This window comes from Ciconia boyciana, chromosome 6 (assembly GCF_034638445.1).
Source record: "Ciconia boyciana chromosome 6, ASM3463844v1, whole genome shotgun sequence".
Classification (NCBI taxonomy): Eukaryota; Metazoa; Chordata; class Aves; order Ciconiiformes; family Ciconiidae; genus Ciconia; species Ciconia boyciana.
Window position 1 is genome coordinate 54,218,962 of NC_132939.1, and position 12,029 is coordinate 54,230,990.

At 43.4% G+C, this 12,029-nt stretch overlaps 1 protein-coding gene across 2 annotated transcripts in view; it reads right to left on the reverse strand.

The window, feature by feature from the left end:
* The window catches only part of ITPK1 (inositol-tetrakisphosphate 1-kinase), a 161,840-nt gene that overhangs the window by 15,231 nt on the left and 134,580 nt on the right, over positions 1-12,029 (reverse strand). For both annotated transcript variants that reach the window (XM_072864021.1, XM_072864022.1), the window contains exons 6-8: positions 7,962-8,060; positions 6,005-6,045; positions 1,050-1,215 (exon numbers count right to left, since the gene is read on the reverse strand). In XM_072864021.1, the coding sequence (XP_072720122.1) occupies positions 1,050-1,215; positions 6,005-6,045; positions 7,962-8,060 (306 nt within the window). The remainder of the gene's footprint in view (positions 1-1,049; positions 1,216-6,004; positions 6,046-7,961; positions 8,061-12,029) is intronic.

Below are 12,029 nucleotides of genomic sequence, written 5' to 3' on the forward strand. Positions count from 1 at the left end.
AAAGTACAGACCAACTGTCCTAACAGTTTATATGAACACAGATTCTGGCCTACTTAATTTGATCAGGACATAGAGCAGACCTAAATGTAAATACAGGCACACATATCTACAGACAAGGACTTTTACTGGGATCCTACTATACATATACTAACAAAATACATATTTGTGTGCAGAACGCAATGGTGAACATACAGGGACACACTAAGATCAGCAGAAACCACTAAGAAAAGGGACAAGAAACTGGCACTTGCTCATTCATCTCCTTCAGTTTGATACCTTCTCCTCTCCCATCCCCAGCTCCTGGATTTGTCCAGTTGCAAGCAGATCATGCTCCCATCCATGCCCTGCTAGTTCCTTCTTGCTTCTGAAGGCCCACAGAATGCAGTTCTCGGGAAACCAGCTTTTTTTCCATAAAGGAAATTTTAGTAATCTCTAATGAAAACCCTTGAAGTGCTGCTGTCTAGTGACATATAGGAGGATCACTGTCCCACTGACAAATCCATTCCTCCTTCCCCCCAACACAGCTGGTATCTACAAACCAAAGGACACTTCCCACCAAGGTTTACAACACTGGGCCTCACATGAACAGAGAGGCTTGTTTAGGGGAGAGCATCAGCAATCTTTAATTTAAACACACATACATAATCAAGGTAAAAATAGGGAGAGGAAGTTCTGAAATGATGGAATCCAGGAAATTCTCTCCAAAGCACTTTTATAAACAAACTCCGGAACAAATGACACATGAACTTACTGTGAAATCAGAGAATTTCTCTCCCTCTCCCCCTTTCCATATGACATAAAACACTGTTTCTAACAGGTAAGACTCACGTTACCATTGCATAAATATTTACTATACGAATGTCATTCGTATGTATTTCAGAGCAGATGAGTTATCTCCCTTCCTAGTGAAATAATACAGAAGAGGAAACATGGTATGTAAGAACCAGCTGCCTTCACTTCAGCAGCCTTTTCAAAGATATTTTTCTTTTGGATTGTTTGCTGCCAAGGCTCCGAGAACTGACATTTCCTTTTAAATCGGCACAACGTACCTGAGATTCCCGCAGAGAAGTTCTTTAAAGAGGGTCTTTTCACCACCGTGTAGGATTCCCCAACCACGAAGACTTTATACAGCACGGCATTGTGATTGATGAAGCTCTGAATGACGCAAGGGGGGCGGACAGCTTTCAGACCCTCCTGGTTGAAGATGATCGCCATCTGGAAGCACACACGCAGTTGTGCACAAATCTTTCAATAATTTCGTGCTTACCCACCACCTGACTAGCAGTGAGGGGGAATATCTACTGATGGATATATATTGACCACGTGTGAATTCCTTCTCAGCAGCTAGTCCTACTTCATAACGTTTCATTTCACTACACACAACTCTCCAAACACTACTGGCAGCGCAGCTTTCATTTTCAATCAACACTTTCTTCTCAGCTGTTTGCAATTTCATTTGCTGTTTTTAGCTGGGAAGCTACTGCAACTGCAGGTACAACAAAAGGGTAAAACATTTGACCAACACTGACGACAAAGTCTGTATTGAATACAAGTGTGTATCATGAGAACAACAGAAGGAACAGCTCTACATACTAACTGTATGAGTTCTTCCCCACAGCTCTGTTTCCCGTGGTTTGGTTCAATCCAGTTGCATGGCCTAAGCACCAGGGTTTCACCCACATCATCAGAGAACTTCTTTCAGACTCTAGTAATTCTTACTGCTACCAAATGCCAGCCTGATGATTTTCTTGGCTTGGTTTCACCCCATTACTCCAAATGGATAGTCCTCTTGAAGGGACTGGAACAAATATGCCGACAAGGAAGGCATTTATAGGGCCTGAATGATGAACAACAGCTGCCTCAAAGAGCATGGAATTGATGCTGGTAGGTGCATAGAAGTACTCTGACGAGCTAGCATATCTTCACCACATGTTACACTGCTCTTTCCATCGATCCGTCCACTACCATGCCTACATGCATATATAATTATCATAACGGCGGTGCCCCATTTTGCAGGTTTGTTGTTGGAGTACGGATGCTGCCATGGCTCCTACGCAGAACCAGCAGCAAGCACCTTTCTGGCACAGGCTGATGAAATATCACTTTATACCAGTGTGCCCCTACACAGCAGTGAGGATAAACTGAGGTTTGCTCTCCATCCTCGAAACCCTGAAAAAGATATGCTCGATTTATCTGAATATTGACCTTTCTTCATTACTCCAGTGATGCTGGGCCTTGGGTATCCACGGTGGCAGAAGGGTGTGTTGATAGTCAGGTCAATACGAGTAAGGACTGTTCAAGGCCAGAGAACCTGACATACATCTTATCTTCCTTTCCTCTGGGCAAAACTCCCTCCCACAGGTAGTAATGCTTTGGTTAAAGCACTTGCCCGCTCTGAAGAGCCTTCAAGACAACAGCTAAGCATCCACGTCTTGAGCCTGCCGCCTACCTCAGTCAGTGCAGGATGCAGAACACTTACCAGAAAAGTTCCTAAGCTCTGAAACACAAGTTTTTTCTTATGCCTGTTAGTATTTTCTCACTGGCCTCCTTGGGCCTAGTGTTTTACTTGGGATTTAAGACAGTCCAGAGAGGCTAAGAGAGTTCCTGTGGGTCCCACAGTGACTCCAGTGATATACAGAATAAAATTGGAGCTTCCTGCCTCAGCATGGTGCAGATGAGTTATACTGCTTGCTCTCTCTTTCCATATGCTTCCTGTCAGTTTTTGTGCTTTCTGAGATCAGCTGTATCTTAGTGAAGTCAGGGTCACTGGAAGGATTTTACAAAGAAACTTTACCACTTTGTGCTCTCTCTCATATATTATATATGATCAGCTGCTCATTTGATGTGAACTGTACTTTCAAACTGAATTCTTGCTAAAATCTTAGTTTGTTCCTGTAATAAAAATAGTAAATATAACAGGTTTTGTTGTTCAAAAACATAACCATGGTAAATGATGTGATGTAGTGATTACATATTCATAGTTAAAAGTCTAAGCACATTTTTGTCCTTATTCCTCCTTATCTGGTAGACCACATTAGATCACATAATTGTCTGCACGCATGCACAATGACTCAGTAGATTAACATTTTCTGAATTCAAGTCAATGCGTGCATTCAATACCTACTTGCAGCTGGTATTCTTACTCTGTCTCTGTTATACCAGATGCTACCTATCTGACAGCACAGACTGAATTTGTGAGTGGTAATAACCTGTGCAAGAATCCTACTCTAACCAGCAGAATCGTCCATCAAGATGATTCACAGCAACAACAACATCATACCTCATTTGTCTCTCACTGGCAGTAAGAAACACTGCTCTCTTACTCCTCCTGTGTAGACTGTTGGCTTTATAATATCTACAACATCATACTGGCAAAAACTATCCTGTTCCTATCCTTCAGGTGCTCTCTGCAAATATTAGTTAATTAATCCCCACAAACCACTCTTATGAATAAGATGAGCAGGTACTCATCATCCTATTTTAGAAGTGTGGTAATGCAGAGAGTTTATCTTCTTGGCACAGAACTGACCCAGGCTACTGGAAACCCTGTGAAACCTCTCTTCTGCAAAGGTCTGTGCTGACAAGCCCATGGACTAGCACACAACCCATATAACTCCCATGGTGTTGTGTTATGCTGGTTCACTGCGATGTCTCATGGTTTTCAGCATGCATGAATACAGCTCCAAGAATTCGCTTGCAGTGTGCACAAGCTCTTTGTCATCTAGCACAGACCTGCTGTGTCTGGCAGTAACATGGGAACAATACTTTACATGATAATTTCCAAATAGCATTCCTCATTCTAAATGCAGAGCTCTTTTGAAGGCAAAACAAAACATTTGGCACCAAGAATTTTCACTGACAATGTCCTTAAGGAATTCAGTCTCAAAAACCACAGCGATTCTCTGCCTTTTCACTCCTGTCTGCTCAACATTTAGAAGTCATTCTGGACACATTTCTTTAGGTTGCGGATCTCAGTGATGTCTCAAGGCAGCTTTATCAAAGGTCAGTTATGTTCTGACTTGCTGGCAGCCAGGAAGGACAACCTTCAGGCATCATGTCTGTTCAAGTCTAACAAACAGTGCTGGCAAAGTGGAGTTCAAGTGTTGAGCTGGCTGACGTGACTTCTAGTGCAGAGGCCATGTGGAACTGTGGGACACCACAAGAAGACTAACTAACAGCAAACTAGCTTAACTAGCTCGTGTTTTCACAGCAAAATGCAGAGTCTGCCAGCCTCAGCTGGCACCAAACCCAAATTCAAGCCTGCACCTTCAGCTGTCCTTGTTAGCCAGTACTTGAACTTTCTGAATAGTCATCTTGTGAAGAAAAGCAGATTTCTGGCCAGGCTGGGTTCTAGTTCCAGTGTCAGCTCTGCAGTGGAAATATCTCTACAGAAAATGAAGCAATTTACCAAAAGCCAAATAAGGAGTCATTAATAAAACAGGCAACAATTTCTTGCTTCTAGACCTATGTGCCATCTTTTAGACAGACTGTACTGTAAGCAGAGTATTTATTCTACACTTCCCTTGCCATTATTGACCATAAAAAAGCAATTACAAGACAGTTCCTCTCTGATCATAAATACACTTTTGGATCACTCCTGAGAACACAGCAACTCCAAAAGTGACTACTACTCCTAACTATGTAAAGTACCACACAAGACTTCAGGCTTTTTTCCAGGGGTCCTCCTAGGCTCTAGTCATAAGTTCCTGTGATAAAATGCAGCCTACAACTGTATTTTAGTTTAATTTTTGCTCAGAAAATGGAATTCTGGCAAGAGGCTGAGATATGTCTGCACTGTATGAAAGAACAGCAAAAAAGATTCACCAGGAAAACGAAGTCCAAGCCTGACTGGACAAGCACTGAAAGGTTCATGCAGTTCAGGTTGCAGTTGCAGAGGAAGCCTCTACAGAAGAATCAACAGGGAAGCTGTGGTTTTAAATTAATTCACAACCCAGTCCCCAAGTGTCCTTGGGAATGATAGCAAAAATTTATAGCGGCTGCTCCGGCAAACTAACAGGACTGTCTGTCATGCTTGTAAAATGATCCAAGCTAAGGCCTGCATGAAAAATCTAGCTGCATTTTTAAAAGGAAGTGCTGGTCATTCAAGATTTCAGCTGTAGGCATTCTGCTCATCTAGATTTACATTTTACTTCAGGGCCTTCAGCTTTCAGAGGTGCTGCAGCAACATACTGCACGTTTCAGGAGCAGCTGGGAAATCTGGACCGACGACCACTTTGTTAACAAAGGAAGCCAGGCGTTATGCGAGCCAGCAGCGAGGGCTGGATTCTCAAAACTGAGCTGCGGTAAGCAGGAAGGCAGGAAGCACAAATGGAAAAGAATTAAAACAGGACTCAACTTGCCTAAATTTAGAGGAAGCTAGGCTCATAGGGAATGTACTCCTTCCAGGAATACACAACCGTTTTAACTGCAATTGCCTTACGGGAAGGAGGGAAAGCAGATAGTTCTACCAGCCCTGCTCTTCCCACTGCTCCAGCCGTGTTATTACAACTGAACATGCCTAGAAACCGCCTCTGTTTGCTATTCCCTTCCCCTCAAGGACAGGAACCAGCTGGCCTTCACTCAGACTTCCGCTTCATCTGCAGCACAAAAACATTTCTCACCTGTACCACATATATGTTGGAAGAGAAACATGGTGGGGTGGAAATATCACTTAGTGTGACCTCCCACCAAAGGAGAGGTTGAAGGAGATTCCTTGCAGACAGAGCTGACTGGACACTACAAACTGCTAGAAGCAACTAGATGACAGAAGCTAGAAACTGCTAGAAAGAACTTCCACGTCAAGAGGTTAAAGTCATATTTAACTTCATTTCAGATAAATCTGAAAAAAATAATGGCGTAATTAAACAAAAGGGAGAGGCGGGGGAAGGGAAGTCATTTGGGCATAGCTCTCATTTTGTCTACTACAGGATCAGAAAGCACCAGCCAAACCACCATGGGGGGACTGGAAGCAGGGGGATAACACTGCAAAAGTTTTTAAACTCACCTCGTGAGAGTTGGTTCCATGGGCCACTCTGGTTTTACAAACTGGGTAAATAAAAAAGAAAAAACAATGCACCACTGAAACAGTACACACAAAACCCTTATAAATCCATTCCCACCCACACGTGCAAATACTGGAGTTCACCAGACCAAGGCATTGACTGTACCAGATGCTAGTGACAGTCTCTGCTTGAATAATGTCCTCCATCACTGCAAAGCTGGGGGTTGCTCTCAGCCCTACTCTCTCAACTCCCCCCTGTAACTAAGGTGTAAGCAGAGGTCATTATTAGGACTGGTCAGAGATACAAAGCATCAGCTAAGAAGTTAGTACCAGTACTGCTGTTGCCATCCTGCCTACTCAGAGGGCATCTTCACAAGTATGTGATTTTGCCTGAGGCTGGAGCTACTTTACAGGTAACACAAAACACCACTGTTCTGAAAACAAGGGAGCTGGGGCACAGAGGAAACCAACTTCTTTTCCTACCTCCCTGTTTCTGGGGAACAGCAGGAAACCAAATGGGCTGAACAAAACTAAGATACAACATATTTTTTTCAGACAACCATAGAGGGGGTCAAAAAGAGTAGAAAGAGCCCAGCAGTTCTTTCTCCTTCATATTCCTTATCTGCTCTGTATATCCTGGTTCTCACCTCCATCATAAAACCAGTAAGAGGAAAGAAACAACGTGCTCCTGCTTTTATGAAACCAGAGAAGAGCTGAAGACCCTGGGACCCACACAATGACTAGAGTTGATGTTATTTATATGTTAAGCAGAGGAGATGAAAACTTGCAAGTAGTGAGGGGGTGGATAGGACAAGACTTCTTTGGGGTGTTACCGGAAGAGTCAAATTGCCAGGCAAGAGGTTAGGCCACTATGAAAGGCAGATGACTTGCACTAGAGTCCAAAATAAGTTGGAAACTTGAAATTTTGGAAAGTGGTATATGATGTCTCACAGACACATGCGCAGGAGAGCAGGAGCGTTTTGTTGTTTTTTTTTTAAAAAGAGAGAAAGAGGAGAGACAGAAAAAGCACTCCCACAATACCATGTTATATTGATTTTCAATGTTACTTTTTCATTTCATCGTCACTTAGAGGGCTTGACTCAGGCCTTCTGAATATATGGGCTATGCTGCTGACTACTGAGCACTACCCTGCCTGTACTAAGAAGACAATGTGCATGGGTGATGAAGGGGGATCAAAGCCATTCAGTGGGCTTTAAATTACTGCTTCACAATCTAGCTTCAGGAGACCTGCCTCATTTGTGAGAGGGATGGCAGGGAGGGCAAAACATGCTTTTTCCATGTGACTTTACCTCTGAACCTTACAAATGAGGCAAGCACCAAGGGAACAAACACCGACTAACCAATTCTGCTTACTTTACACTACAAGGAATCAAATAAAGGAACAAATTAAAGCACAAGCTCCCCAGCAAAACTTGCTACAAAGCACAAACAGTTCATAGCAGCTCTTTGAGGCTGTGGGCCCTTGGAGCCTGCTATCTATGGTAATTCTTACACTCTTTCTTCTGCCCTCTAAGATTATATATCTGTAGCCTGGACCAGGGAAAGGGAAGGGTGGGTGAAAAAAGGGGGAAGTCAGCAAGGCAGTGATTTTCTCAAGAGAAATAATGAATGCAGCTGGCAGGAGAAACTTCTTGCACAAGTTCAGGGCAACAGGCTAACTTTGTTAGAACTATTAGCATTTCCCAGGAATGCATGTTTACTGTAGCAAGGTGTTTAGAGTAAGGAACATCAATAAAAGGCAAAGTAAAAGCTCATAGGGAGGGGTTTTGTTCCACATTCCAAGCAGACTGCTTCAGAGCATTTGTTTCAGGAAGGTTTTAACATCCCTAACACTTTGGCAATGAAACCCACACTCCTACGGTGTTAGCAACGTCCTGGGGGGTGCATGTGCAACATTCAGAACCTACCAGAAGCACCAAGGAAAAGCCCATGTACATACTGAATGGGAATGCCAGTCCATTCTTCTCTATAAGCTGCAAGGTATCTTCTCCACAGGCACTTGTCAGCTCCATAAAGGGTGGTGAACAGATCCTCTCATCTGTAAGACAAAAAAAGGACTCAAATGGAGATGAGGGGTTTTAGCTTCTCAGCTGCATCATTACCAGCTCTCTCTATACTAACTGTTTCTTGATAGTCAGCTTTACTTTAACAGCTGATATTAAAGCACTGGAAAGATTATTAGCCAGGCCTGAATTTGGGTTTCTGGAAACATTTTAGAAGATGAAAGGCCCAATTTTCAGATAATCTAAATGGAAATATAAAGCCCATATTTTCACAGTTAGGCAGCAAAAACAATCACCTGTTTAGGCATATGTAGCTGCACAAGACTTAGCCAGTGAGGTGAAAAGCAATTGGGATCTTAGCTCTTAACATTATTCCTTCAAGCATAATCTTCTAAGGCATTTTACAAAAACCTGAATGGTCAGCAAATGTGGCTGGAGCAGGCAGTCTCACAAAGCCATCATTACTGTAGGGCCCCTCAGGTGGCAGATTCCAGTGTCGATTTACTTCAGCCAAGGTGCCAGCTATGTAATACATCCCACTGTCCATTGGGACCTCTCTGCCAAGAAAGCAGTGCTCATTTGGTCTGGCAAAGCCAGTCAGAGCACCGCTGAGACACTGAGACACCTTGGCAAGACTGCTCAGTGGACTTTGGTTAAAGATAAAAAACACGGGTAACCGTGGTAAAATTTAACAGAGTAGGTCTGCTCCAGGGTGCTTCTGCTGATGTTGTGCTTGTTCATATGGAGTTGCGGGAAGGCTGGAGTCAAAACCGAGCCCTCCTAGTGTCTCAGTAGGTTGAATTGCTCTAGGATTCATGTCCTGTTCACTGTAGGAGAACTTTGATTCCTCTAGGAATGCAGCAGGAAAGGGGGAAAGCACTGTAGGACTCGAAGCACTTGAGCATAAATCTCCACCACTCAAGAGGGCTGGGTTGCAATTTCAAGTGCAAAGAGAACCTTGGCTTCAGCCATGGCTTTGGGACAGGTCAGCGGGCCCAAAGACTTTCAAACAAAAGCTGTGCGCACATTGACAAAGTCAAAGCAAGAACATCACCCAAGTAAGAGCAACTATCCAACTTAAGTCCTCAGTGAGCACAGTCTTAAAAGTACTGCCTCCATGGAGTTTTAGCTATGGCCAGGTTAACTTTGGAGTCACAAATGAGTTATAACTTGAGTTAACTGCGCAGTACTGAACTGCAATTCAGAACAGGTCTGTCAAAACTCACTTCTAAGACTTATTTCAAGAGAAACACCATGATATCTTCCTCCAAGAAGCAAGTGGAGACCAGCCAAGTGATGGGAGCAACTGTATCTGGCAAACTCAAGTCACAGGTTTATATCAACCAGCAACTTGTCTTGAAAATAAGCAAAATGTGACGGTTATTACCATCCACATCTACCCCAGCAAGCACAGAGAATCCAAACAGGTGGAGGCTATGCTGTGCAGATAGTGCAGAAACTGAACAGTACATGTAAATTAAAACCCCAGCAAAACTAACTAGATACTGAGAGCCACGCATCCAGAAACCACTTTATAAGCATTGTTCAGATTAATGCTTTTCACTTCATTATAAGTATACGTTTATGCATGTTCCCTCACACAGAAGAGAAAATTGAATCACTGAAAATAACAGAGAGGCAAAACTCTCTATATGTTGGTATACATATCTCAATACATGCTTCAATGCTCCGAGAATATCTGAGAACTCCGGCCATTAGCAATACAGTTGCTACAAGAAGTTTTCTGCGAAAAGACAAGACTATTTTCATACATCCTAAAAGGAGCAGAAGGATTGATGTTTTGAGGTCAACCTCTACAAAGCTAAACAAAACATCCCAGACTTCAAAGCTTTCAGTTTGCTGCTATGAAAACAGAAAGCGGCATCCAAAAGTGACAGGTACTATAATATTTACAAGCCTTTGCCAGAGTGAAAGTTCCTTACTTGGATGAATTTAAGGAATCAGATTTAGTTTACAGATACTTGGGAAGAACTTTGGCTTGGCAGCTCACCCACCCATATGCTTAAGGCTCACAAATAACTTTGCCTTCAGAGTGCAGATGCAGAGGGATGTATGGTTCCATCTCACTTCCCTCCGTTTCTCTCCCATGCAAACAGGAACGGGAGACAGGGAGGATTCAGCGTGCCTGCCGATTACATGACACTTGCATGGGGAGATGAAGGAAGGGGCAAACAGTAATTTCTTTGACTTTGTACTTAGAAAAGACCACCTGGATCAACAAAAAGTAGCAGAGAAGATTCTTAGCATCTCAAAGTGCTCCTGCTGACTTTGCACAGCACTGGCATTTTCTCCACCAAGAAGGCAATTCTAGCCCACTGAAGCCTCTAAAACAGACCATTAATTCACAGCCAGACCGGAGGACAAACAAACCCTCACTCAACACAAGATTTCAGTATGGCCTACAGCTAGAAAGCTGCTGCTCTGAGTTTAACTGCACACACTGCAATTCTGAAGGTAGCTGTAGGTTTAAAAAAAAGTCCTCCAGCTGCCAGTGATGATCCTCTCCTCCTTCCCAGGGAAGGATCCTCTCCTCCAAATACATGCTGAAGCTTTCTCTCATCACCAAGCTCCTGCTATCAGAGTGACAGCAGTCTCAGCACACCTCCTCTGCACTGAGGTCCAGGAGAGGCCTAATTCAATGGTTGAGGGTCAATCTCAATACTGTTTTACATCAGCATGGAACTACAGCATACAATCCACGAAGCGCAAACGAACACCCAGTGGCACATTGAACCCTCCCCTCTCCTCCTGATGAGGTGAGCTGCTTTAGCAGGATCTTACTGAGTTGTGGTCAGGCGCTGGACCCTTGGCCACTGTCACTGCTTCTTCGCAAAGCAGTAGTGACCGGTCACCATGGGAAACCATTGCCAAAAAGGACAACAATAAATACACAAACAAATAAACCTAACAGTCTAGAGGTGAGAATGGAAGACATGAGTCTGGCCCCACCATTGACACTTGGTATTGACACTACAGCATAACCTTCCAGTCTAAAAGCAAGCAATATTCTCATTTGCATCAGAGAGCCCTAGTGAGGATGAAGCACTTCTATAAAAGCAGTCTGAGAACTATTAAAGTATGAGGCCACAGCTACAGCATGCCTCCCACAGAGCTGCATTAGCCATGCACCACTAGCAGAGGTGACTCTGCATGTGGGTCAGGACACAGAGCTGATACAACCCAGAACCTGCGCAAGGAGCCGACGCTGTCGCTCTTCTACCATTGGTACTCAGCTCTGAGCTGTGTGTTGGGATGCCACTGACTGGAATATACGTCTTCTAAAACAGCGAGTTTGGAAAAGACTCAGCCTCATCTTCCATCCTTGGCTACGTACAAGTGCCCTTAGTTCCCAGGAGATTATTACAAATGCAATTTCTATGCTTTCCACTTTGGATCCGAAACTAAAATTCAGGCACTTCCTCCCTCCCTTCGGGCACATACATTGAATCACACGATAAACATATAACCATAATTATTAACCCTATCTTCATGCAGCCTTTACTGAACTGAAGATATCAGCGGGAAAAATCTCTCCATAAATCAAAGGACTGCTGTGATATAAGAGGCTGTACATTTTTATAGGGCACACTCAGAGAGTGGTATTTCTTTCTTTTTCCAAGTGGCTGGTAGTCTCTCTGAGACCTGCCTTTGAAATGCGGCCAGGACTCCAGGTGGACCATGTCAGGTCCAGAACTGCCAACTTAACAGCAACAGGGGAAGACTCTTCAGATCAGGAGAGGGTTCAGCTCTCACTTCAGACAAGTACCAAAAGTATCTGTAGCATTTTTCTTCTTAGAAACAACACATCATAATTAAATTTAAAAGTAAAAATGCTGTCACTGTGTCCCTCCCCCATCTTCGTCCTCATTTTTATTGTATGCCTTGGCACAAACTTTGTGGTGTCTGCTTTCTGTATTTTCCTTAAGTTATTCTCCCTTTTCTTCAAGATGATCTGATCTCATAGAGAGGTCTCTCTCTCCTCT